The sequence below is a fragment of the Sus scrofa genome, chromosome 7, assembly GCF_054392235.1.
Source record: "Sus scrofa isolate SSC_HxYL_T2T_F1_AM1 chromosome 7, Sscrofa_HxYL_maternal_Yorkshire_Landrace_v2.0, whole genome shotgun sequence".
Taxonomy (NCBI): domain Eukaryota; kingdom Metazoa; phylum Chordata; class Mammalia; order Artiodactyla; family Suidae; genus Sus; species Sus scrofa.
The window spans coordinates 127,003,563-127,031,310 of NC_139389.1; the positions used below are offsets into that span (position 1 = coordinate 127,003,563).

The 27,748-nt window shown below is 53.0% G+C and overlaps 1 protein-coding gene across 1 annotated transcript; it reads left to right on the forward strand.

Annotated features, from left to right (window-relative positions):
* The first annotated feature begins 5,539 nt into the window (after positions 1–5,539).
* LOC106504545 (serpin A3-8) lies at positions 5,540–14,276 on the forward strand. Its single transcript, XM_021099672.2, has 5 exons — positions 5,540–5,598; positions 7,451–8,104; positions 9,659–9,932; positions 12,626–12,776; positions 13,857–14,276. Exons 2-5 carry the CDS (start codon positions 7,453–7,455, stop codon positions 14,049–14,051), a joined length of 1,272 nt encoding a protein of 423 aa, XP_020955331.2. The 5' UTR covers positions 5,540–5,598; positions 7,451–7,452; the 3' UTR covers positions 14,052–14,276.
* Positions 14,277–27,748: the final 13,472 nt, after the last annotated feature.

Below are 27,748 nucleotides of genomic sequence, written 5' to 3' on the forward strand. Positions count from 1 at the left end.
GACAGTGCCATTGTAACAAACTCTCAGATCTTTAATAAGGAGCACCTTAAGTCTTTGGCCATTTACAGAGAGTTGTTTTATTCTGATGCTTTGACAAATATATATATTTCAGCTTCAGAGAGATTCATAGAAAGCATTCTAATACTTGCTCTAGAGAACTGGTTTCTTTCTCTCTCTCTCTCTTTTTTTTTTTTCTTTTTAGGGCCACATCCATAGCATATAGAGGTTCCCAGGCTAGGGGCTGAATCAGCGCTGCAGCTGCCAGCCTACCCCACAGCCACAGCAATGCAGGCTACAAGCTGTGTCTGTGACCTACACCACAGCTCTCGGCAATGCCAGATCCTTAACCCACTGAGCGAGGCCAGGGACCAAATCCACTGGGAGCCAAACTCATGGCTCCCAGTCAGATTCATTTCCACTGCACCACAGTGGGAACTCCAAGAGCAGATTTCTGATAGGCTTCGGGTTATACCATTGAAGAGGGTAGAAATTACAGAACCCTAATGAGGATACTGATGCCTTCAGCTTCCTACTAAAGATCAATATCAAGAATTATATAAACGAGAATGAATAACTGATGAGGATGATTATAACTTATATGACTCTCTCTTTAAATGCTGATAATTCTTTTATATTTCCATCTTCCAGAGTCAAGGGACCTCTTCTCTTAAGTTTTCTATGACTTGCAGCAATTTGATATAGTATAGTTTGGTAGGCAAAGATGAACTATTTATACCCTCCTGATCTCTCCAGAATTCAGAAACTCTTACTGAGTATTATTGTTGTCATGGCAATATAGTTATTTTCTCATGTTCAAAAAAAAAATAATGTGATCTCGGTAGAACAGAATGCAATTGGAAGAACATTGGTTTATTACCAAAGTTTTGACTGGAATGTCAACCTTAAGAGGATGCCTAAACTCAGAGATTACAAAAGGGTTGTAAAGAACTAAAATTGACGTTAGGGAGCCAAAAATCCCCTTTGAAAAACAGGCTAATAATTTTCTTACAGGGTTCCTAGCAGCCTAAACATGTGAGAAAGAAAGGTCATTTCCTGGCAAGTGCAGAAAGCTTAAGATATTTGAAAGCATCTCAAAAAGAGAGGAATTCATTGAAATCGACAGGAATTGCAGGCAATGTCTGATGGCAAGTACATGAATTGGCTTCCCTGAAGAGGCCTTTAAAAAGTCAGTCTGGGATTTCTGAGGAAAGGTTCAAGCAAAAGGTTCAATCAGATTTAAAAGAGATTATGTGATCAAAAAATCATGATTTTTGTTACACTTAGATTAAAAAATCAGGACTGATTTATTAAAGCCAGATGTATTTTGAAAACAAATTAGTCTCTTTTTTTTGGCCACACATGAGATATGCAAATGTTCCCAGGCCAGGGATCAATCCCATGCCAGAACAGTGCAAACACCATATCCTGAACCCTCTGAGCCACCAGGGACCTCCATAAATTAGTCTTAATTTAGCTATCTTTGGTAGACACGAGGGGTGATTGTAAAGAGAAAATTATGTTTCAGTAATGTACTCTTCTGAATGTTAGATCCTGTTTTTGTTGAAGTTTTGGTACTCATCTGCAAACTGGAGTAAATCTAGTTTCCTTCAATATCCAGCTCTGATTCTCCATGATACTGTTTCCAGCTTTCCCCCATCCTTCTGACTTGAAATGATTGCAGACTCAACCCGCCCTTTTTTCTGAAGCCAGGCGTGCTAAAATTGGACTGTATTTAAACCTCAGAGAACTCACCATGACAGCTTATGAATAGACAATCTTCATGCCTGTTGTTGTCTGGGTCACTAGAGAGTTTACCGAAACACCCAGTGACATTATCAAAGACATTTCACATTTCCAAAAGAGGCTTTGACCCTGACATCTAGAAATCCTCTGCGGGCTCTCTTCTGTACTTGGAGACTTAGGATGATCAAGATTGCAACTAGTCATACTAGTCAATGTTCTAATTTGTTCTTTGTTGTTTTAAAACTTCTTATGCTTTCTATCTGCCATTATTTAATGACATCGTCCACAGGAATAATGATTCCTTAATATCTGGAGGTGATGGGCCACTCCTTTAAGATTCCTCCTAATGAAGATCCATAAATTTCCCTATAGGGTATGTTGCCTAAGAGTCACTCGCCGAATTGTTCTTTGTTGCTCAGATGGGGCCTTAAGCTTGCTAACAGCATGCCTCCTGCACAATTACCTCTTTTCCTCTTCTATAGGACATGATTCTCTGGGAACAAGTCTACCCAGAATTGAAGTCATCAGTGATGATGGCAAATTAACACACGGTTGTCTTCAATGCGTTCCAGGAAAAAAAAAAGAAAAAAAATGGACCAAAAGGGGGAAATGTGAATGGAAAATCCAAATGGAGTCAGTGTTGAGAAGATCACTCTCTTATTAGCCAGCAGTCCACTGAAGACGTGCGGTTTACGCACATCTCAGCCCAAGTGGAATTTGAATTCTGACTAATTTTTGATTTAACACAGGTACCCAAGCAAAATGCTTAATGTTTCAGAAACTCAAGGTACTTGTTGAATGCTTACACTAAAATAAGTCATGAAGACTTATCTACTCATTGAACCCTTTCCCTAAGCAAATGATGACAACCTATCTTTTCAGGACAATTATGTCCTTTCCTGTGTCTGAGTCAATCATAATTCTTGCCAGACAACTTAACCTGCCTTGTGGTTTCTACCTACATAAGCTGCTGAAACGTATAGTTCTAGGAATTGTCTTTTAGCTTTACCTAAATCTGTGTCTCCTGAATTGTGATTCTTATGACCCTAAAAAAGTATTTTGTTTTCTGGGAGTTCCCATCGTGGTGCAGTGGTTAACGAATCCGACTGGGAACCATACAGATTCCATCCCTGCCCTTGCTCAGTGGGTTGACCATCAGGCTTTTCCTGTGTTGTGGCGTAGGTTGCAGACGCAGCTCGGATCCCGCATTGCTGTGGCTCTGGCGAAGGCTGGCACCTACAGCTCCAATTCGACCCCTAGCCGGGGAACCTCCATATGCCATGGGAGCGGCCCAAGAAATGACAAAAAAAAAAAAAAAAAAAGTATTTTGTTTTCTGCATGTTCTTAGTTGACACATAATTTGCAATCCTCTATGTGCTTAACCTATATGACTGTGGCCCTCAGCCTATAGGGGGTATATGAATCACCTGGGGAGATTATCAGAATATATCTTCTAATGTATATGGTCTGGGGTGGATCCCAAGTGTTCATGTATCTGGAAAGATCTGTGCTGCTTGTCACCAGCCCACACTCTGAGTATAGCCAGAGTGTTAGAGCTCTATTCCTTAGGGGCAGGGTTATCGCTTAAGATTTCAGTCTGCTCCTAATTTCCTTTTTACTTTCTTTTCTGGAATTCAGAAATATGCTTCGGGTCCCCAGGACTTAGAGGAAAGAATATGGGAAGGAGGTAAGCAGGCTCCAGTGGTCCTGTACCCTTGGTGCCATTAAAAAATGATCTAGAAGCAGTCACTTCAAAGAGCAGGAGCCAGTGGATTCTGGAACATTACAAATTAGGCTCCCCTCAGGCTATAGAGAAGTCTATGACATGACCATCCTACGTAAACCGTGCTTGTGGAATTGCCAAAAAAAAAAAAAAAAAAAATCCAGTTCCAATATTTGGGATAAGCAGAGCAGTGCAGGCTCTAAGAGCTCAGAAAAGGTTGCGAGATGGCCAGAGGGGTGGTGCATGTGGACCTGGAGCATGAGCCCGAACTCCAGCGGACAGACTGCATCCGGGACATGTCAGCCCCACACAAGCATCCTCAGAGCTCCTTGGAAAGGGGAAAACTTTCCGCCTTCACCTTGACTGGAGGTTCAGACTAAGTCAGTTTCGGGTGAAGAAAAATGTTGGTTCTCCTGAGGCTGGAGGACCTGGGAACACTCAGGTACATTGGTGTCGTGAGCATCGTCGTCATGCCCAACGTCCACTCTAATTGTTTTCAAAGTAGTAGAAATCTAAGTTGTGAGTGGGGACATGAGCACACCATGTAGAATATTGACTGCCCATCGCAGCCTCTCTTGCAGCTTCCTGTGGCCCTAAGACCAAGCTCTGGCCAATGGAACAGAAGAGGAACCGAGACAGGAAATGTACAGATGATTTCTTCCAATGAGAAGAGTGGGCCTTTCCCTACCCACCCGCCTTGCCCTCCCATTAACAGTCAGCCCACTCCCTCCATCTGGACTTGCGTGAGAGAGAAATAGATGGCACTCTTGTCTCAGGCATTATCTGTTGGGATTCTGTGTAGCTTGATAACAGGTGGTCGATTCTGGAAATAGTTGGAGACTGAAAGGACATAAAACATCTCAGGAAGGATGGAAAGAAACCCGCTCGATCCCCTCAGTGTCTTACTGTCAATGAATACTAACTACGTTCTCTAAGGAGGCAGCACCATGCAAAACACACACACGTATCTGTCCTCCTAGAGCGTACGTCTGAGTTACGGAGAGGTATTGGACTAAATCGTTTGAATCAGGTCCGTGTTGTTCTCTGCATGTTAGAGGTGAGGAGATGGAGGTTGAGAGATTTCCAGTAAATTGCCTGAGGTCACACAGTTGGTGACCCTAAAACGACAAAAAAAAAAAAAAGGAAGAGAAGAAAGACTCGGAGGACAACCCGATCTTAAGGAGACCATCCGCCAAGGGCAGAGGGAAGAAGTCCCCAGAGGCAGATGGCCCCAGAGACCAGAGCCCCTAGTCAGTCAGGGGCCCTCCCTAACAGCCCCCTCTCTGGGAACGGGGAGGGGTGCCTCAAATGCAAGTTGAGCTGTGGAAAAATGGTGTATTGCCTATTAAAAACATGCTTGAGTCTGTCTTTGGAGATTCATATCACACACACACAAGTGCGCACAACACATCCAAGAAAAGTGACTAGTAAAGAAAAACACCCTTCTTTAGTTCTCTGGGTTTTTACACAATCACCAAAGAGGATATTAAAAACAGGAATAAAACACAAATAAAAATCAACAATGTATGTACTATTTATTTGCTTTTTAGGGCTGCACCCACAGCATGTGGAAGTACCCAGTCTAGGGGTCGAATTGGAGCTATAGCTGCCCGCCTATGCCACGGCCACAGCAACGCCAAATCCTTCACCCACTGAGCGAGGCCAGGGATCACACGGGCATCCTCATGGATGCTAGTTGGATTTGTTTCTGCTGTGCCACCATGGGAACTCCTAAGAGTCAATAATTTTTTTAAAAGAACAGGAGTTTGGGATTTTTTTCCCCAATGATCCTTTTAATGTTTTCTGAGTTTTCACATGTTCCTCAATGATTATTTCATAAACAGAAGAAAATGCCAACAAGGGCATTTGTTTATTTTGTAATTATTTTTAAAGGGCAGAAAGCTCTTTTCCAAGTTGGATTATTTGAGTAGATCTAGTAAATGCTGTAACCACAAATGATCAGCTGCCCATTTCCTGTCAGAGGCCGGAACCCTGTGTTGTCACCGCAAACATTTCCCAAGAAGGGGAGGGGACCTTTGCGGGGATAAATGGGCAGCGGCCCCTGGAAAGCCCAGCATTGCGGGCAGGCGGCGGCTCTGGGTCCACTCAGCGCATCCCGCTCTGCGAGGCAGGTAAGCCCTGATGCTCCCACTCGGGGACACAGGGGCCCCTTTGCAGGAGGTTCTAGGCCTTGGCCCGGGGCCAGTGGCAGGTGGGCAAGAGGGAGGCAGGAGGACTCATGTGTGATGCTGGGATGGCACTGTGCCCTATGAGGTCCTGTCCTATCTCTAGGGCTAAGTTTTCATCCTGCAAAGGGAGGGACCTGCCCCAGGGCTCCGGGGGTCCCTTCAGGCTCTGCCTCTGTGGGATTCTGATTCGAGCCAGCTGTGCACCCCACAGAGCTCTGCCCTCCCCGCTCAAGGCCAGACCTCCGAGCAGGCCATGATGTGGGCCCACTGCCTGGCACAGGGCAATGCTCTCAGGGAGCCAAGGGATAGGAATGAGGGCACTGGATCCCTCTGGGCAGAGCCCGCGGGATCTTGGAGTGGCCGATTCCTGGGCTCCACTGTGCCTCCAGGGCTCTGGGCCAAGCAGAGAGGCAGGTGCATCTGTCCAGCAACTGAAAGGACAGACCCTCAGAAACACAGCCAGCCCCCCAACCTGGCCTAATGGCCACGGGCTATTTCTCCAGGAAAAATGTGGGGGGGAAACTCTTTTCCAAAGAAATGGTTGCATCAGCCCCGAGGAAACTAACAGTTGGGGGAGGAGATCACCTCTGCCCTCAGCTTGTCCAAAGGCCTTTCCACTGGCCTCTGCAGGAGACTCGGCTCCCCTGCCTCCCCCTCCCCTCCCGCCCTCTTTTCTCCCCTCCCCTCCCCTCCCGCTCCCCACCATCCAAGCAGCCCTTTGTCCTCTGAACTCTGAGAGGAGTGGGCAGAGGCTGAAGGCCAATGGTCCTGTTTGCTGAGGTCACCAGCTCTGACCTCAGCCTCTCTTAGGCTTTCATGCAGTAGGGATCAGAGTCTTGTCATGTCCCAGAGGTGGTGGCATGTGGAGGAGGTGACACCTGAAACTGCTCTTATGATTCGGGCAGCTTCGTCATTCATGAGCCCTGACTCATTCAGCTTGTTGGACAGAGAGGAATGGAGGTTCAGAGAGCTTTAGTGACTTGCTTGTCACCACAGAGCCATCACAAGCGATCACAATGAAAGCCTCATTCTCGTCTCTGAGTCTCTGAGGCCAGGCAGCTTCCTCCCCACCTGGAGGCCCTTCCAGGCTGATGGTGGAGACACCCACCATGTGGGCACCTGGCAGGGGCTGGAAAGAACACTCTAGCAACCGAGGCCTTTCCTCCGACCCCTAGAAGGGCCACCTATGCTCCAGTTCTGCTCCCGATGCCTTTGGGGGCCCCGCTCACTGAACCCTCACTGTGAGCAGGCACCACGACCTGCCGGCCTGCCTGAGGTCACACTTGTCATCAAGAGGCCAGGAGGGGCCCTGTGGCCTCTGAGTCGGTGCAGGGCTCCTCCCTGGGCTTCTACCTGAGGACACCCAAGGAACCTAGTGGAAAAGGAGCCTCTGCCTCCCAGTCCCCTCTGAGGGTGTCTGCTCCCCCGGCAGGAGGGGGACAGGTTCTCCCTGGACAGCACCTCCCCCATCACCAGCTTCCCCACCTCGGATGGAGCCTGGCACCCCGGCTTCTCACCCTCCCTCCTCTGGGTGCCCGCTGTGGGACCTGGGAAAAGCCCCTTCCCCTCTCTGGGCCCAGTTTCTCCACTGGGGAGCCTGGGACCCATTCTCGCACTTGCTCAAAGGCTGAGAGGGAGCCCAGAGCAGCCTCCTGGATGAGGGGAGCCCAGGAGGTGCCTCCCCCTGGGAGGTGACAGAGCAGCAGAGACAGCAGACTGCAGGCCACACAGGGGAAAGGGGAGGTGCTCGGGGCAGCTTCTGGCTTCTGAGACCTAAAGGAGCTTTGCCTTTCAGGCATGAAGGCAGAGGGCATGTCCCCCTTCCTGGCTCTGGGGCTCCTGGTGGCTGGGCTCTGCTCCAGGGTCCACTGCGTCCCCGAAAGCAAACCTGACCCAGAGAATGGGACCCCGAAGGACCAGCACAGCAGGACTCCCGTGGACCCCCACGCCATTGTTCCCAGCAACACCGACTTCGCCTTCAGCCTCTACAAGCAGCTGGTTTCTTTAGACCCCAGTAAGAACGTCATCTTCTCCCCGCTGAGCGTCTCCATGGCCTTGGCCTTCCTGTCTCTGGGGGCCCGAGGCCCCACCCTGACAGAGCTCCTGGAAGGCCTCAAGTTCAACCTCACAAAGACCCCCGAGGCAGAAATCCACCAGGGCTTCCAGCACCTCCTGCAGGCCCTCAGCCAACCCAGCAACCTGCTGCAGCTGAACGTGGGCAACGCCATGTTCGTGGATGAACATCTGAAGCTGCTGGACGAGTTCAGGCAAGACGCCCAGGCAAAGTTTGCCTCCGATGTCTTTTCCACCAACTTCAAGGATCCCGAGGCTGCCATCGTGTTCATCAACGACTACGTGAAGAACAAAACGAAGGGGAAAATCCCGAAGCTGTTCGATGAACATGCCACCTTCTCCGTGATGGTCCTGGTGAATTACATCTACTTTAACGGTGGGTGTCTAGACCCGGGAGCTTCCGAAGGAAACACACATGTTCCCTGAGCTTTCAGGATTGTTGTGTCCTGGCTCAGCCAACTCTGTCTTTGGGCAGAATGCTACAGGGGAAGGTGGGGCACCAAGGCCCTGCCCCGACCCTAGGTCTTGTTTGGCTTGTGATGTTTCCAAATTAGTCTTGGCATTGCAGGACAAAGGGCAGGGGAGGGTACCCCGTTGTCTGTGCCACTCTCTGACTTAAACTGGCTGCCAGAAAGAATGGACATCCCTTCATATCCCTTTTGAGAGACCAAGAACTTCCACCTCTCCTGGATGAGGTGGTTTTGGGCAGGTTCCAGAAGGCCTCTGCTGTGCCCACCATTCCTGACCTGGGCTCTGTCCATTCCAGGGGACTGGGTTTCTGGAGGTTGAGGTGGGGCTGGTGGCCTGCTTCACCGTGAGACAGCCTCTGAGGAGCCTGGTTATCCCCTGGTTCTTCTATCCTGCACGTCTGTCACCCAGAGGATGGGAGGGGGCAAGGCCAGGACACGCGAAAAGCCTGGGCAGAAAGGAACATCCTAGAGGGAACTTCGCCCAGACCCCAGGGGGTCCGATCCCCGTCCCAGTGAGAGGAACACGTCACTGCAAAGCTCAGCGCAGACACTCATCCGGGGCAGAGTGAAGGCAGATACCTTTTGCTTGGGGAGCCTGCAGTGCAAATAGGAACCCAAAAGGTGTCACTGGTGATGTGTCTGAGACACTGGCTATGGCTGAGCCCAGGGTAAACCCCTGGGCCACGGCTGTCACATGGAAATGAAGGCCTGGAACTGAAATTTTCCACATGACTCCAGGCCTGCCCTGCTCTGTCGTTCTTGGCGTTTTTGGTGCTGTCCTTGCCTCCGGCTCCATCCCATTTGAGGATGTTCACCTCCAAAGACTCCTCAGGGACACCCCTGCCATCCAGCTTTCCTTCCACTCCTGCTGCTCACAGGGGCACAGGCAGGGGTAGAACACAGGAAGTGGGGGGACCACACGCCCAGGGAAGCCCCAGGGCTCTGCTCTGCTGGAGAAGCTCCCCACCGAGTGCTCCATCCTTCTGGAGCGGGGAGACCCCAGCCCTCTCCTCTGCTGACCCCGCCCTGCCCTCCTGGTCCCCACGGGGCTCCTGCTTCAGCCTGGTCCCCAAGCCAGGGGGAGGTGTGCCCTCCATTCCAGGCCAATGCCTAACCCCTGGTCACTCACACTGTTCCCTCAAGGACCAGGATGTCCCATTTGTCCTCAGGCCCAGCCTGCGCCCACCTCTCCCTTGCCCCCCACATCCCTCTTGGTTCCTCACGTAGCACAGTTACCCAGGCATCTTTCCTGGCCCCTTCACACCCCTGAACTGTGGGGATCACTCCACCCCTATGGTTGTCCCCACCTGCCCAGGTGGATGTGCAGACCTAGGAGGCCGCCCCTAGGGGCACGTGGGGGTGTTGGTGTGTGGGGTGTCTTCACTCCCAGGGAACAGGGCAGAGGGGGAGAGGCAGGCAGCCCTTGCATCTCAGACTCTCGACTCTCCCTCTGCCTCCAGCCAAGTGGAAGACGCCCTTTGATCCAAAACATACTATAGAGTCCACGTTCCACGTGAGCAAGAACAAGACAGTGAAGGTGCCCATGATGAGCCTTCGAGGCCTGGAAACACCTTACTTCCGGGACGAGGAGCTGGCCTGCACGGTGGTGGAGCTCCCGTACACCAGCAACGACAGCGCGCTCTTCATCCTCCCTGACGACGGCAGGATGGCGGCCGTGGAAGCCAAGCTGCTCCCGGAGACGCTGAGGAGGTGGAGAGACTCCCTGCACCACAGGTGACTGTCCCCAGGACCCAGGGCTGTTGGGGAGGGGTGGTCACCTGCCTCCTGGCCTTTCCCCCTCTTCCTGGTCTCCGGATCTCAGCACTCAGGGCCTCCCTCCCGTCCAGGGGCCAGGGGCAGAGGTGGGAGGACTTGTACTAACATGACTTCGTCCTTTGTGGCTTGCGTGACTTTGGGCCTGAACCGTGCCCTCTGTAACACGATGGCCTCAGATGGGACAGGGGCTGAGGCTTCCTCTGAGTCTAACATGGGCTGAGTCTTGAGGCTCCCGAGCCCCACCCCCAACACGCATGTGTGTGCTCCGCGAAGCTCCACCTCCTGCAGCAGAGGGAGGGACCGTCGGAGTTAAGATCAGCTGAGCGCTGCGGTGAGCCAGGCTGTGGGGACCAGCTTTCACTGTCTTTCCAGTAGAGTCACTCACTCATTCCTTCATCCTGTCAGCACTGGTTGGGAGATTAGCCCAGGACGTGCTGTATCCCAGGGGCTAATTTAGACCCTGAGGTTAGGTCATGAAATAGAACTCTGAATATCCCTCCTTCACGACACTTCGTTTGTACCTGGGAGAGACAGACACGAAATAAATAAAGGCAAGTTATTTGCTATGTTGAGAGGTGGGACGTGGGACGGAGAAGCTTAGTAAAGACAGATGTTTAAGACAATGATGGGCTGAGGGAACTCCTTGATTGTTAAGTAGAGTCGCCATTAGGTGATGTTTGAGCTGAGAGACTAGGCTTGTGTATGATCTGGGGAAAAGCATTCCAGGCTGAGGGAACAGCCTGTGCACAGCCTCGAAGGCAGGAGGAGCCTGGGGTGGTTGAGGATCAGGGAGGCCAGAGCCACAGAAGCAGAGGGAGGGAGGGGGGAAGTTGGGCGAGGTCGGGGCCCCTGGGGGCTCAGGTTATGTGGGGGCTGCAGAGCCCTTGACGGGATCCCCTCTGACCGAAATGAAGGCTCATCACAAGGTTTTGGACCAAAGAGTGAATGAACTGGGTCATGTTTCAGGAGGATCCCCCAGGGGGCTGAGTGGACACCAGACTGCAGAGACAAGCCTGGAGGCAGGGAGGCCAGCCAGGAGCTCAGTGCAGTCACCCATGGGGAGCGACGGGCTGGGCCAGGAGGGAGCCAGCAAGTGTGAGAAGCATTGGGTCCTGGATGAAATAAGGGCAGGATGTGGAATTCAGGAGCCTGACATCAAGGGGACAGCAGAGGGAGAGGCAGTGCTGGGCCCGAGTCTGCAGGGACCACGGGGAGGGTGTGGGGGCCACTGTGCAGGGGCAGCCCCAGACCCAGAGCCCTGCTCCCAGGCTCCCCCTCCCCCACCCACTCCCTCTGCTTCTCTGGGGCTCAGCTCCCTCCTGAGAGGGGTGCGGGGACAGTCCTTGACCCACTGTCCTGAGTGGGAGGTTCTGCAGGTCCCAGGGGGCAACGGGTGTGGAAGGCACTTCATGCACCACAAAGCACCGAGACCTGCCTAGAGATGAAGTTGAGGCGGCAGCCCCTCCCCCACCCCCTGTCCAGGGCACCCGAGGCCTCTTGGGGCTGCTGCCCCCCAGGCCCTCCCCACTGTGCATCCCAGGAGACCCCAGGACAGGGGGACCCACCTCCCCTGCCCATGTCGTCCCTTCCCAACCCTCTCCTCCCTCCATCACCAGAGACCAAGCCCAGAGCAGGGGCTCAGGAGTAGTTGGAAATGGACAGAGGATCATCCAACAGCTTTGATTTATGGCCCAGGGGGTGGGAGTGGGGCAACCTGCATCTACGCTTTCCTGGCCCATGGCAGGGGTCAGGGTCGGGGCTCAGGAAGGATGCCCTGAAGAAACGGACAAGCGAATGTGCAGTTAAGGAAGGAAGGAATGACCGGGGGCAGGCGTGGATCCCTCCCTGTTCCCATGGGTCAGGGTTCAAGGGGATCCACCACCTCATATTCGGCATCTGTAAGGCCAGGCCCTGTGCCAAGCGTCTTAAGAAAGGGAGAGGGAGGCCACGGGGTGGGGGTCGGGGGTTATCATCTTTGCTCCAACAACCTGGAGAAGCAGCCCTGCCTTCAAGGGGCTCATTGTGGACACAAGATGGGGACCTTCAATTGATTGATTCAGGTTCCCAAGGGCCTGAAACTCAGCCCCCCCCCAGCTCTCCAGGTCCCCCCACAAGCCCCTGCCCTGCCCTCACCTCCATGCACCCCACACCCGCCTGCCCCCAGAAATGTGGGGCAGCGGCTCTTTCTTCCCTCTTTCCTCCAGGTGCCTCCACCTGCCCCTGTCCTCTTCTTTGCCCGACCAGCTCCTTCCCTCCTCTGGGAGGGAGGCTCCATGGCACCGCCTGCAGGAAGCCCTGCTGGTGCCTTTGGAGTCAGTGGCCCCAGCAGCTGTGGAATCCCTGTTGGACTGAGGCGGATTCTGGCTGCCCTGCAGGCTCCCAGGGGAGAAGCAGGACTAGGTGTGGGCACTGCCGCAGCTGGGGCCCTGGTGACTGCCTGGCATGATAGACTCCCGCAGTCGTGAATGCATAAATAAGGGCTTAAGGGTAGTTGGCCAGAGGGGTCTAGAAACTGAAGAAAGATGTGCTTTTTTCCAGTGATAAGGTCTTTGTTGGAGGGGAACCCAGAGGAAACCACGCAGTCAGGTGGGAGAAAGACGAGCCCTGAGTCGAGCAGGAGATCAAGTTTATTTTTTTTTTTTATCTCCTAGACGGATAGATGCCCTCTACCTGCCACGGTTTTCCGTCTCCGGCGACTATCAACTGGAGGACACCCTTAAGCAGCTGGGCATTCAGAAAGTGTTCACCCACGAGGCTGACCTGTCAGGAGTCACAGGGGACAACAAACTGGGGGTTTCCAAGGTGAGCTTTTAATCTTGGGACAATTCCTCCTTCTGGTAGGAGCACCAAGGCTGGAGGCCAGGCAGGTGTTTAGGTAATTCTGAATGTGCAAAAGAATCCCATTTCCTACAACTCAACCATCTCCCCTGGGATGCCTCAGTCCCAGGAGGGCTGGGCGACAATCACGTTGGGGGGTGTCCTCACCTTCCTTTAGATCGAATGACCCAGGAGCCCTTCATTGGGAAGGGCCTGGGGCGGCATCCGTGGTGGACCCCGTCCCCATGCTCTGCTATTCACTGCCCTTAAAGGCACAGAATGAAAGTCTTGTAGCCCTCAGGGCTTTCACCTGTCAAAGGAGGCTGTTGGTTCTTGGGCGGCACACAGAACCCAGCAGGGCAGCGAAGAGGTAGTAGGTCATAACAGTGGCTCCTGGGCAATTGTGAAAAAAACACACTGAGAGCACAGGAGAAGAACACCAGGGACCAGGGACTGCGATCCTAGAAGCAGAGAGAGGTCGGGGGATGAGGTGGCTGGGCAGCCCTCCAGTCTCTCCCGCATCCCACCCGCCCAAGGACCTGGTAAGGGAGACACGGGTGCCAGGGTTCGGGCATGGTCCAGGGGTGGGAAGCCACATCCTATGCAAAGTAGCCGAGGGCTCAGGGACACTTAGGCTGGGGCGGGAGAGGTGCAGGAAACAGAAAACAGTGCGGTCCTTCAGCTGCTTCAACACGGAGGGGCTGGGGACAGGTGTCCCCAAGGAAAACGCCTTGACCTAGGGCCCCCGCCCCCCATCAGTAAGGGGCATTCCAGGGGCAGCACAGTGTCTGGGCTCAGACAGAGAGGGATCCGGGTCAGGGAGTCCCCGCCCTTTGCTTCTCTGACCCTGGGGCCAGCCCTCCCAACCTCACCTTGCACATCTGTGCACCAGGACTGCACACCCGCTGACCCTTTGTGGGCAGGACACAGCCATTGAACAGGTTCGCAGCCCAGTGACAGACCAGTGGCGGGTGGATGAATGTCAGTCCCCTAGAGGCACCCAGGCAGGCTGCTCCCCTGCTGCCTTCCCTGGCTCCAGTGGGCAACGCTCTGGTGTCCCCACAGGTGATCCACAAGGCGGTGCTTGATGTGGGCGAGGAGGGCACGGAAGCAGCTGCTGCCACTGGAATTGCAATGATGACCTCGACCCTCTACAGCCTCACTGTTAGTTTTTCCAGTCCCTTTCTGTTCGCTGTAATCGACAAAGACACTGGCACTGTCCTCTTTTTGGGCAAAGTCGCTGACCCCAGTCCTGCCTAGAGCTCCCTTGCTCGTGGCTGGTTCCTCTCACCAAGGAGCTGAGTGCTCTCTGGTCCCTGGGGGCAGGCTGGGCCCTGTGCCCCAAGAAAACCCCCATCCTGGCACTGCCTGCTCACCCTTGGGAAGGTGACAGTCCCTCCGCTCGTGGCTCCACATGCCCAGGGAGTCTGCGCCCTGCTCCGCGGAGGCTCTGACACCTCCCACAGCAATAAAGCATCTTTCTGAGCTGGACTCCTTCCTTCCTGTGCGTCTCCGCCCTGATGTGCCCAACTCCACCCCTGCTGCCCCTGGGCCCCGAGGCTGAGCCCCTGACCTCCCACACAGGCTCCGCCCCCAGACTCTGGCCCCTGGGCTTCGGTCTCACCAGCAGACCCAGGAGCAGACTCTGGCCTCTGACCAAGCCCACTGGACTCAGGCCCAGGACTGTGAGGGGCCCCTGCTGCCCGACGCCGACTTCCAGAGCTCTGGTCCCAGGGCCCAGGAAGGGCCCCCAGGCTGACTCTGGCAGGGAGTCCCCACCCTGACCTCTCCTGGCCCTGCCCCTGGACCCCTGACTCCTGCAGCTGAGTGGGCCTCCCCCCACCACCCAGTCCCTCCCCTCTGCCCCCAGCCCCCCAACCTGGGGACAGGAACTCCTTCCAGGTTCCTGGGCGAGCGGCACCCCCCTGACCAGGTCTGTGTCCTCCCCTGACAGAGGATCCCCCACCCAGAGTGGGGGTGGGAGGGAAGAGCAGCAAACACCCCCCTGCAATAAAAGGAACCCCAGGGTCCTTCATCCCCCTGATGTGACCTGGGGCTGCCTGGTCTCCAGGCAAACAGCTCCAGGCACTCATGCTTACGACACCCAGGACTAAGGGCTTGAGGGCTCTCTGCCAGGCAGGCTGCTCAGACCTCCCCCTGGAATAACCCGTTTGTGCTTGTGATGAGCACCTGAGATGCCTGCGACACCTCGGCCCATTTTACAGACGAGGCAACTGAGGGACGGAGAGGCTCCGTCATTTCCCCCAAGGCCACACCATGGCTACTAATTATGGCCGGCAGGATGTTGTCCCAACTTTCCGGTTGTCAGAAGAACATTCTGCACCACATAGCCATTCTTCCCTCAGAGGTTTTTCCATGATGTTCTTCATGGGACTTAGGTTCGGATGGTCGACATGGTGGATGAACAAAGGCTCTGACAAGCTGCCAGGAGAGGCCCACCCTCTGTCAGGGGAGTCAGGGGGGCTTCTTGGGACAGCTGATTGCTGCACTACCATCAGAACAGGAGAGGGGCACAGAGATGCGAAAGTTCTGGGCAGGAGTAATAGCGAAGGAGGCATTTTCAAGAATCTGGAAGAATGTGGCCAGATCAGGAACAGGCCGGGGAGAAGCCAGAGAGGCGATGGGGCCGTGATGGAGCCACGGGACCAGTGGGGGCCTCACAGCACAGTAAGAATTCTGAAAGCTTCCACTGAGCCTTAAGTAGCTTTAAGATTAAGTAGTTTTTAAAAGATCGTCAGAGTTCCAGGTGTGGCTCAGAGGGTGAAACACCCAACATATTGTCCACGATGCTGCGGGTTTGGTCCCTGGCCTCGATCGGTGGTTTAAGAATTGGGCATTGCCGCAAGATGCAACATGGCTTGCAGATGTGGCTTGGATCTGGTGTTGCTGTGGCTGTGGCATCGGCAGGCAGCTGCAGCTCTGATGCAACCCCTACCCTGGGAACTTCCATATGCTGCAGGTGTGGCTGTAAAAAGAAGAAGAAAAGAAGGGGAAAAAAGAGCCTATGTGAGCAAATCCACATAGTCCAAGAAGGACTCAGGCTGCTGTGATGAGGGTTGATTCAGGGCCAAGGATGGGGATGCAGGCTGGACATGAAAGGCAGTGATGCAGGAAACAGGGCAAAGCAGGTCCAGGCTGGGGAGGGAGGGAGGGGGATGAGGGGAAGGCTGGGAGGAGAAGCCACGTTCCTGGGAGTGGGTGTGGGGGGGAGGCAGGATAAGCAGCATTTGAGTTTGGCTCCTGGGGAGGACAAAGCACCCCCTGGGGAAGGACCCTGGCAGGAGGAGCAGGTTGGGGGGTAACGGGTCACCTTCAGGCTCAGACCCCAGCTGTGCAGTACCTGGGAGGCAGCCTAGGGGTTTGCTCAGGGAGAGTTCAGAGGGAATGAGGGCTGGAGGGACACGTCAGGATTGGTCCCCAGGATGGACAGATAGCACCGAAGGGAGGAGGTCCCCTGAGCTTTGTGCCAGGGGGTGTGGAGAGGAGGGACCCCGAAGGGCAGGGCTCCAAGGAGAGGGAGCAGAGTGGGGGGAGGGAGCAGAGTAGGGGGAGGGGGGAGGCCCAGAGGAAGGAAGGAATGCGGGTACTTGTGTAACTGAATTACGTTGTTGTAGAGCAGAAATTATCACAACATTGGAAATCAACTACAAGAACCCTCTCTATGGAAAAAAAAAAAAAAAAAGACGAAACATACAATCAAAAATCCCAAGTCCTGTACAGAGAAGAGAGACGCCAGGAGGAGACTTGCCAGGAAGAAAGAAGAGAGTGTTGTCTTCCTGAGGAGAGAAAAAGCTTCTATGGTCTGGATCACAGAGGTTGAAGGAAATTTGGACATTTCCTGAGCTCGAGGGCCCAACACAGAGGCGATCACGTCTGGTAAAGCATGTCAATCATTTTCTTTCTTGCCCAGCTTTTTGGGATGTATCGATGCGTCGCTTTGTGTAAGTTTCCCACGGACGTGTTGACGTCATCTACGTCTCTATTGTGATGGTGAGGTAACCCTCCATCTCCCCACACGAAGCCCGTTTTGTGTGCGTGTCAGGAACATGTAACATCTACTCTGCTGTAAACGTTCAAGCATGTGATACAACATCGTTGGCTAGAGTCGCCATGCTGGAGCTTAGATCCCCAACCCTGGCCGTCTTCTGACGGGAAGTCTGTGCTGCTTTGACCCCCATCTCCTTTCCTCTCTCCCCGTCTTCTGGCGACCACCGTCCCCCTCTCTGGTTCTCGGAGTTGGGCTTTTGTAGATTCAAAATATAAGTGAGATCACGGAATACATTGTTCTTTCCATCTGACTGATCTCGCTTATCTCCATCCCCCCCCCAAGGTCTACCTGTGATGTGGCAAGTGCAAGATTTCTTTTTCTCTCCTGGCTGAGTCAGAGTCATCTAGTTCTATGTCCACCTTTCTACCTAAGGCTCTCTTTATCTATCTATCTATCTATCTATCTATCTATCTATCTATCTATCTATCTATCTATCTATCCATCCATCCATCCATCCATCCATCCATCCATCCATCCATCTATCCATCCATCCATCCGTCTATCTAATCTACCTACCTAGCTACCTATCATCTATCCATCAGTCTATCCATCCATCTACCCACCCATCCATGTAGTTTTCCTTATTCTATTCATGCTTAGACCAACACTTTAAATGTTTCCATAACTGTAGCTCTTCTGAAGAATGCAGCAATCAACGTGGGGAGGCAGCTATCTTTTTGTGCGAGTGACTTAATTTCCTTTGAATATACACCCAGACGTGGAGTTTCTGAATCCCATGGAATTTAATTTTTGGAGTCTTCATGTTGGCGGCAGTGACTCCTCCAGCTGACAGCCCCACAGACAGTCTGCAGGGTTTCCATCGCTCCGCATCCTCCACGACCCTTGCTCTTTCCCGTCTTCTTGGTAACAGCCGTGCTAACACGCGGGAGGGGCTGTCTCGTGGCGGTTTGGACTTCCACTTCCCTGATGGCCACTGGGGTTGAAACACTTTTCAGGAACCTGTTGCCCATGCACCTGTTCTCTTTGGAAAAATAGTTATTCAGGTCCTCTGCCCAACTTTGTGTCAGGTAGCTTTCCTTTGATATAAAATAGTTTGTATTTTATTCTTGATATTTTGAATGAGTTCCTTGTATATTTTTGATATTAAAAATAACTTTCTCGGATGGACGGTTTGCAAATATTTCCTGCCATTCTACAGGTTGCCTTTTCATTCTGTTAACTACTGTTTCCTTTGCTGTGCAGAAGCTTTTGAGTTTTCTGTAGTGTCACTGATTTATTTTTGTTTTTGTTTTTGTGTTTTGGTATCATACCCTGCAAATCGCCCTCAAAATTGCCAAGGAACCCCTTCCCCCATTTGCCTCTAGGAGTTTTACAATTTCAGGTCTTATGCCGTTGATCCCCTTTAAGCTAATTTTTGTGAGTGATGTGAGATAGGGGTTTATCTTTTTTTCTTCTGTCTGTGATTATCCAGTTGGCAAACAGCATTAAGGAATAGACTCTTTTAGCTAAGAGTTGAGTGTTCTTGAATCAAAAGATGGTTTTTGGTCAAATGTTGGTTGATGGGCTGTGTGAGGATTTTCCTCTGCGCTCTTGATTCTGTTCCTTTTGTCTATGTGGATTTGTTTTTCTGCCAGTATCATACTGTTTGATTACTATAGCTTTTTAAAACAGTTTGAAATCAACCAGTGTGATGCCTCCAGCTTGGTTCTGTTTTAGGAGGATTGCTTTGTTTTTTAACTTTCCTTTCTTTTTTTTTTCACCTTTTCTTCTTTTTTGTTGGCCGTGCCAGTAGGATGGGGAGGTTTCCGGGCCAGGCATCAAACCTGCACCACAGCAGGGACCCGAGCCACAACAGTGACAACTCTGGGTCCTTAACCCACCGCTCCACCAGGGGACGCTTAGAAATAGTGCTTTGGAAAACGGCAAATACATGGGAATGACACAATATACTCCTGAGGGGAAGCCAAATGCCAATGTCAGCCTGGGAGAGACGTGAGAATGGCCTGGAGGTCCCCCTTCTTGCAGTCCACTGCAACGTGGAGCCCACCCACACTCTGCACGCCAAGCCCAGCTCCACACCTCCCTCCTTTGTTCCCCATGTGGTGACCCTAAGGGGCCGAGCCCCGGACCCTCCTTATCATCTGTCTCCTTCTTAGCAAAGTGGACGTGAACACCAGGACGATAGCATCACAGTATCTGATGGTAAATACCATTGCTCGGGTCCCCTTCACCTCCCAGGAAGGTGGTTCATTTTAGAGAGAAAGTGTGTCCCTGTCCCAGCTGCTGCTGGGACTCTGCCTGTGGATCTGAAGGCCAGGCTCTGCTGCCTGGCTTTGGGATTTGGGACAAGTGACCTAACTTTCCGTGCCTCAGTTGTCTTGTTTCTCAAGCGGCCATGATGGTATCTGCACTGTTGGGTGGCAAAGAGATTTGACAGAATTAATTCTGCACAGTGCCTGGCATGAAAATAAGGCCTTTGGACTTACATTGTGTCTGCAGGTGCATAAGGTGCTTACACACAGCATATGAGGAAGAGCCACAGGTGTACATGTGAAGAAGGATTTCCTGGCTCAGGACACGTGTTTCCTCTTTTTGAAAATGCGTATCGTCCTCTGTGAAATGGGGCCAGTCATCTTAGCCTTGTCAGCTTCCCACGGGTAATGAGGTCGAAGGAGACTGAGGCTCTGAAAATGCCTTGAGACCCTCAGAGCTCAGTGCAAACATGGGGAGACTGAATTCAGTGCCGAATCGGGAGCGGGATTCCGGAGGGAGGCGCACAAACTTACTGGCTCTTTGGGAGGCAGTGAACGAGCTCCTGCCTTGGGTTCTCCTTGCTCTGATCCATCCTCCCGGACCTGCCCCGGGAAGGGGGCTCGCGCTCCTCAATCCAAGGCTTGCCTCCAGCGTGACTCGCAGTGAAGATCTCAGCAGGGCTGCTGATGGGGATGCTTCGGGGGGAAGGAGGGGGTGTTTCTTAAATGCAGGGTCCCTCTGTCCTAACTCAGAATCTCCTGGGCTGAGTGCAACACACCTGCGTTTTTAAGAAGTTCCCCAGGGAGTTCTTAAGCGCACTGAGATGGAGAATCCTTTGAAAGAGTCGGAACGGGTAGAATTAACGTGGGACATAGGGTGAGGTCCCCATCTCTGGAGGTATGCAAGCAGAGGCACCAAGGATTCCGTGCGCAGAGACTGACGGGATGCCTCCTATGTGTAGGTCAGCAGGGGAGGCTCCCGGGAAGAGTGGGACTGGGATGTGAGTGAAGCCCTGATTCCGGAAGGAGATTCCCCATTGGAGAAACGCTCTCTGGCCTCTGAGGAGCACGTGACTCTCAGGACTGCTGTGTGTTGTCTCGAGCGGGTCCACCCAGGCCTCAAGCTTCCCCTGGGTCTGCCTCTCTACGTTGTCGTGGGTGGGTCTCTGGGCCTCCCCCTAGTCCTGGCTCGTCCCTGGGCGCGGGCTGCTGAATGTGCGCTGACCATGGTCAGATGGGGCTGGGGTCCTGCCCAGGGAGTGTGGACAGCACATCCCAGAAGCGGTCCTGGACCTCAGCCTGGAGCCCCTCAGTGAGGTTGACCCAGGCCCTCTAAGAGGTGGGTCCTGCTGGCTGCTGGGGCCCCGAGGAAGGTCATGGCCAAGGCCAAAGTGACGGTGACTGGGGAGAAGACAGGGTTCTATCCATGGTAACTGTCTATAGAGGCTGAAGGCAAAGTCTGCATTGCTCTCAAAGATTTGTGGCAGTGGGCGGCTGGCCTGGGCAGGCTGTCCTGAGGCCTGGGGTCGGTGAGGTCAGACTCTTCATGGTTAACCAGGGCCACTGCATGAGCCGCAGCACTGCGCACAGTGACCAGCAGCCACCATTGAGCAGGTTTCATCCCCTGGGGGCCTTTGTGTGGACACAGGGCCAGGAAAAAACAACAACAAAAGTAATAGTAACCAGTGATAGCCATGTAGTGTGCACTTTGTGCCAGACTTTGTGCAAATGTCTCAGTCATGACCTCTTTTCATCCCTGCCACAGCCCAAATTCTGGAAGAAGGCATTGTTTTTACACCCCATGTTGACCAAGAAGGTAACAGATGCCTTGGTAGGTGAGGGAGCTGTCCAAGGTCAAACAGTAGGTAGGTGGTAGAGCAGGGGAGAGCCTAGCGGGGGGTGGGCTCATGACCAGGTGAGTGTAACACCAAGCAGATACCTATGTGAACAGAAGCACACATATCTTGTATACCTGATGGGAACACTCTGCAGCACAAGACACCTCCTGCTAGCAGGCAGCAGAATCTGGAAGAGGCACAGAGTGGGTTTCGCCCTGCAGTTAGTTTTGTTTTGTTTTGCTTTGCTTTGCTTTGCCTTGATTTTTAGGGCTGCACCTGCAGCATATGGAAGTTCCCAGGCTAGGGATCGAATCAGAGCTGTAGCCACTGGCCCACGCCACAGCCACAGCAACTTAGGATTTAAGACGCGTCTGAGACCTACACCACAGCTCATGGTAGTGCTGGATCCTTAACCCACTGAGCGAGGACAGGGATCGAACCCCAGTCCTCATGGATACTACTTGGGTTCATTACTGCTGAGCCACAACAGGAAGTCCCCTGAGTGTGTTTTAAATCCCCCCCGTTTGTGGTAACTTCTTACAGCAGCCATGGGAAATGAATCCACCCCTCAAGTCCTAGATTTTTTTATGTAGAATTGTGAAGGACCAGTGGTCCCTCTCCCTACACTGAGGTCTTGGAGCACCACCTCTGGGAGGGTCCTGGGGAAGCTCCTAGTTCTCTGGTTTCCTTGCTCTTATTCAGCCCCAGGGATAGGAATTCTCAGCCTAGCTAGTCAGAGAGTCAAAGTCAGCCCTGCCTCCAGGGGGGATCTCTGCTGGCCAAGATCTTTCCAGGATCCTCTACTTCCCAGCATCTCCCAGGACCCTTGGACTCTGGTCTCCAGGTGCCTTTCCATCCATGAGACGGGAAACCTCACACTGGTTGTTCCTGCAGGTCCTTTAGAGCTCAAAGCCTCATCAGTGCCCAATACCAACCTGATTCACATCTATCAATTAATATTTTCCTTCCCTGATTGTCACCCTTTTTTTCCTCAGTGATACTGCCTGTGTCTCAAAATGTCCCTTTTCCTCTATCCTCACACTTACAGCCCCTGATCCTTAATCTCCTGATCAGATTAAGTCCCTTCACATAAATCCCTATTATTATCTCCTAAATGTATGCTGTTGCATTTAGGCAGAGCCGTGTTGAATTGCGCAAAGAAACCATTCGTTTCAAGGAAGTGGGTGGATGGCAGCAAAGACGACTCAGCGTCAACCATCTTACTGGCTACCATGTTTTTACGGAACTTCACACAGATCCTGGAGGCTCAGGGAGCCTGGAGGCCCCAGAAGCACCCAGCATTCCAGAACTCAGCTGGGCTTAGTGCCCTGATGTCCTGACTCTCCTGTTCTCTGTACCTTCGCTGAGCACCCCCCCCGCCCCGCCTTGCAGGGAGCTCTAGGCTTTCCTAAGGTGGCAGTCCCTCACATAGACCACCAGGGAACCCTGTGAATCACAGAAATCTGGGCTTATTAAACTTGCTGAGTGTGAGGGACCATCACTTTGACAGCATCTCAGTAATGTTTGAAAGGGAGAAGTTAGGAGAAATATAAGATTTCATTGGCTGGAGTCCATTCTCAGCAGCATTTGGATGATATTTAGAAAGCAGGGTCAGCGTTTACAAACTGGATGAGAAGTCAGTGGTCTTATCTTTATAGCCCATGAGTCTGTGCAGAGTTACTCCTGAAAGAGTTTGCCTTCTCTTGGGACATGTGAGTCTGAACAAGTTGCTCTTACGACACTCTGGACCTCGAGAGCATCTTTTTCAAGTCCTGGTTGGGTACGGCATATCTGTTTTGCAAGTCCTGGTCTTGTTTCCTTTGCAAATTGTGATTTCGACCTCATCACTTACTGGGATTGACAATTTTGCCCAGAAGGATGATGCTCCGGTGTCTGGGCAGTTGATGACCATCAGAAAGGGACAGTGGAAATGCACAAGGGTCAAGAGGGTCCTCCTTGCAGAGAAGTGAAACTTGATGCCCATGGTGGCCACTGCTTCAGTGCTTTCCTCAGCCATCTCAACCACAGCCCTTATGAGGCACCACGGGGCCCGTAGAATTTCACAGGCTCAGATGGCAGAACAGGTGTCTGGTGTGACTGGGAGGGTGGGCAGTGGGGTGGGGCTGTGGAACCCAGCCTTTGACTCATGGTAGTAGTACTAGCAGTGGAGGTGGTGGTGGTAAGAGTAGCAGCAGTAACAACAATAGTAATAGTAGCAATAGTTATAACTGATGGTCTTTTAGAGAAGTTGCTCTCTGATAATGTAAGGGCAGAGGCAGTTAGCAATATCAGGTAGTTTGGTCAAGGCTGTGTAACTATTAGCACAAGATCTGAACCAAAGCCTGCTGACTCCAAAGTCACCATGGATAACTGCATGGCAGGAGGACATATTACAATATACAATCATCCTGCGTGTTCGATCTCAATGTATGATTGCTTATTCAAACCAAAACACCGTCTTGTTTCCAGATACCTCTGTCTTTCCCCATCAGCCTCTCCTGTCATCACTCCTGATTTCCCCAGCCTGGAACATAAAGTCCCCGTCATTTGAATAATCATTGACATTATCATTTTTTCTTCGTGCTGGAGGATGTTTCCTCCATCCCAGCAGCCAGGGGAAACCCGACTTGGATAGCATCCAGCATTCTGCCCCCTTTTTGTCTACATCTGAACCACTGAGATACCTAGAAACCACAGGTCAATGACCTGGCCTCCAGTCCCCTAGGGACCCTCATCATACCTGCTAGAACTTTGAGGTTTCCTGGTGTCTCCCTCTTCCCAGACTCCTGGTCCATTTGCTTCCCCCCGATGGGTTTAGTAGATAACATCTCTCTGTAGCACAGGGAAACCAGGAGTCATGTGAGGCGTGCTCCCTCACCCTCTGACCACACGCTTAGAGGCACATTTTCATCCCACTGTCCTCTCTCTAGGATGGAAGGTGTGCCCCACCTCTAGTCAAAGGCTCCTCTTCTTGTGCTTGACATCCTCTCCATCCCCACCCATCCCCGTCTCTGATTAACTTCTATCTTCAACATCTCTTTCTTCCTGACTTGTATTATTTGAACATGTTTAAGTCTCTCATTTAAAAAACTGGGGTAAAACAACTCTAAATGTCTTTCTCCAACTTTCTGCCTTTTGAAGCCAAATTGCTATGGAGAAATTTTGACCTGGTGGACTCCCTTAAGTGACTTCTCCTCTGCCCACCCCCACCACCAGTTCCTGCTTTCACCCTCCACTGTCGTCCTTGCCAAAATCAACAATGAGCCATGGACGGACTTGCCACAAGGGACACAGTTCATCCTCTTCCTCCATGACTATCCAGCCCTATTTCATCCTGCCGACCACACGCTGCTCTTGCAACATCTTCCTCCTTTGGCCTTCAAGAGACCACACCTTTCCTCCCGTGTATCTTCCTCCTCCTTTGCTGTCTCCTCAGAGGTCTTCTTGTGGTCCTCTTATTCCTTTGAATGTTGGTGTTTTGCGAAGTTTGGCTCCAGGCTCTCAGCACCATACGTGATCTCTAAGGTACCCATCACATCTCATGGTTTCACACAACCACTGATGCACGATGACATCCATCTCTCCAGCCCCAATTTTCCTACTGAACTTCAGATCCACAGAGCCCATGATGTATTCGATGTCTCTTTTTATACAACCTACAGACACCTCAAACTCCACATGTCCAAATCAAAACTCACCATCTTCCTGCAGGAAATTTGTTTTTGTCTTTTTGCCATTTCTTGGGCAGCTCCCGCAGCATATGGAGGTTCCCAGGCTAGGGGTCGAATCAGAGCTGTAGCCATCAGCCTACACCAGAGCCACAGCAACATGGGATCTGAGCCACGTCTGCGACCTACACCACAGCTCACGGCAACGCTGGATCCTTAACACACTGAGCAAGGCCAGGGATCGAACCCGCAACCTCATGGATACTAATTGGAATCATTTCCACTGCTCCACAACGGGAGCTCCAAGAGAACAGATCGCAAGTGCTCTTTCCCCACATACACAGAATGGTAATAGCGTAGGGAGATGGAGAGTTATTCACAATACACATGTATATGAAGTCATCACTTTGGACATGGGATCCTTACACAATATTACACATCAATTACATCTCAGTAAAGCTGGAACAAGAGAAAATCATTGACATGCTTTATAAGACATGATCTCCCCAGCGTGGGTCCCCTGAGCTCAGGAGATGTCCACATGTCCCTCGAACTCTGTGTTCCGGACCATGGGGTCTTCTTTAAGCTCCATGAACACAGCTCTCTTCTTTCTTGTCACCATGTCTCCCAGCGCCCACTCTTCTCTGTTCAGAACTTAGCATTTGTAGATGGTGCTTCCAGGAGGCCACTTCAACTTCCCCAGCCTGGGACGGATTCCCCAGCTCACTGGACAGCTCTGTGCCATCCGAGAGGCTGCCAGGCACCCAAATTCATTATCTCCTTCCCATCAGGCTGTGGGCTCTGTGAGGCAACTTCCAGCTCCACCCTCTCTACCCCACATGCCAGAGCCAGCCCAGGGCCCGCCCAGGGCCTGCAGTGATGCGAGAAATGGAATCCATGTCTCTCCTGGTGTTGGTCCCTTTTCAGCCCAGGCTTCCTTTCTGGTTAGTGAGGGAGGAATGGATCACAGAGGGAGCAGGGAGTCTCTGCATGTGTCAGGATCGGGAGGCCCATCAAGGCCAGCAGTGGGTGACCTCCGGGTCCCACAGCAAGGAGAAGAGGAGCACTGGCCCCAGGCTCAAAGACCTGAAGCCCAGGTGCCCCCTTAAGGGAGGACCCCCCTTCCTCCAGCAACATCCAGACCCGGATGAGGCTGCGCCCTGGGCTGCAGCCCTGCTCCTTGCTCCCCTGGACCCAGGGCAGGAGGGACAGGCCCCGAACTGGGGCAGGTCAGAGTCTCTCCCCCCGGAAGATTCCAGGCGGCCCCACCCAGGGGGCTAACAGCCACCAGGACCTGGATTCAGGCAGATGAGGAGGGAATTCCCAAGAAAAAGAAGCTCTCAGAACATTTTTATTGCCTCTGGAACCACAGGACTCAGGAGGACATATTTTAGTGACTTCCTGGTTTCTTCCGCATAGTCACACATACACCCAACCCCTTCCTCCAAAATACACACCTGCAGACACATAGCCTATCACCGGTCCCCCTTCTAGGTAAGAAAACTGAGGGACGACCAGGGACGGCCTCGTGCCGGGGCAGAGGCGCCTTTCTCTGTCACGTTCACCCTGTAATGCGCTGTTCACGCCCATCCTGGTGACCCCTCGGCCCCCACCCTCGGCTCCTTCGGCCCCCGGCTGTGTCCCCCTGCACTGATGCTGAGAGCCATGACTGCGACTCTCTGCAGGTCATGTCTTCAGCCCTCTCCTCGCCCATCCGCTGCCCAGTAGTGGCCTTCTAGAACTACACACAGGAGCGAGACAGGACACACACAGCTAGGAAGGTGGGAACACCAAGAATTCATGGAAGCAGACAAGCATGGGTCCTCTTGCGGAGCCTGGCAGACCTGCACGACATCGTGGTCCCCTCTCTGTCGCCTTTAACGTTTCCCCCATCCAACGCCTGGACAAATGTCACTCGGAAGTGACGTTGCCTCCTCTGCTGGAAATCAGCGTTGGAGCCAAAGAGGCCCCAGCACATCCTACCAAGAAACGCAGCCCTCCACCCGCCTATCACAGTGGATGTTTTGACCTTGACTCTGGCTCTTGACCTGGTCTGGGTGCCATCCCACCTCCTCCCATCCCAGGCACCGTGCTCTCTCCAGGGACGCTGGGTGCCAGCGTGCTGGGTGCACCCTGTGCAGCCCAGATTAGTGGCAGGGTCATATCTCTTCTATTAACTGTCCCATAGGTCTTGTGCCACCCAGGAGCTCTGGTGCTGGTGACTCCATTTCCTGAATCTTTCCCATGGGTAACATCGCTGTGAAAATCTATGGGCAGAATGGCTTTGTGCTTCCGAGTGTTCCTCTGATCTAGGAAACTGGGATAACGTCCTGCCGGCCATAACTAGGAGCCATGGTGTGGCCTTGGGGGAAATGACGGAGCCTCTCCGTCCCTCAGTTGCCTCGTCTGTAAAATGGGCCGAGGTGTCGCAGGCATCTCAGGTGCTCATCACAAGCACAAACGGGTTATTCCAGGGGGAGGTCTGAGCAGCCTGCCTGGCAGAGAGCCCTCAAGCCCTTAGTCCTGGGTGTCGTAAGCATGAGTGCCTGGAGCTGTTTGCCTGGAGACCAGGCAGCCCCAGGTCACATCAGGGGGATGAAGGACCCTGGGGTTCCTTTTATTGCGAGGGGGAGGGGGTTTGCTGCTCTTCCCTCCCACCCCCACTCTGGGTGGGGGATCCTCTGTCAGGGGAGGACACAGACCTGGTCAGGGGGGTGCCGCTCGCCCAGGAACCTGGAAGGAGTTCCTGTCCCCAGGTTGGGGGGCTGGGGGCAGAGGGGAGGGACTGGGTGGTGGGGGGAGGCCCACTCAGCTGCAGGAGCCAGGGGTGCAGGGGCAGGTCTAGGAGAGGTCAGGGTGGGGACTCCCTGTCAGAGTCAGCAGCCCCTGCCAGCGTCAGCCCGGGGGCCCCTCCTGGGCCCTGGGACCAGAGCTCTGGAAGTCGGCGTCGGGCAGCAGGGGCCCCTCACAGTCCTGGGCCTGAGTCCAGTGGGCTTGGTCAGAGCCCAGAGTCTGCTCCTGGGCCTGCTGGTGAGGCTGAAGCCCAGGGGCCAGAGTCTGGGGGCGGAGCCTGTGTGGGAGGTCAGGGGCTCAGCCTCAGGGCCCAGGGGCAGCAGGGGTGGAGTTGGGCACATCAGGGCGGAGACGCACTGGAAGGAAGGAGTCCAGC

What these genes read in the sequence shown, in the direction of transcription:
- LOC106504545 (XM_021099672.2), top strand. Translation starts at nt 7,453, where the DNA reads ATGAAGGCAGAGGGCATGTCCCCCTTCCTGGCTCTGGGGCTCCTGGTG. An exon ending in GAATTACATCTACTTTAACG is followed by an intron (nt 8,105 to 9,658) that starts GTGGGTGTCTAG and finishes CTCTGCCTCCAG; the next exon opens with CCAAGTGGAAGACGCCCTTT. An exon ending in ACAAACTGGGGGTTTCCAAG is followed by an intron (nt 12,777 to 13,856) that starts GTGAGCTTTTAA and finishes GTGTCCCCACAG; the next exon opens with GTGATCCACAAGGCGGTGCT.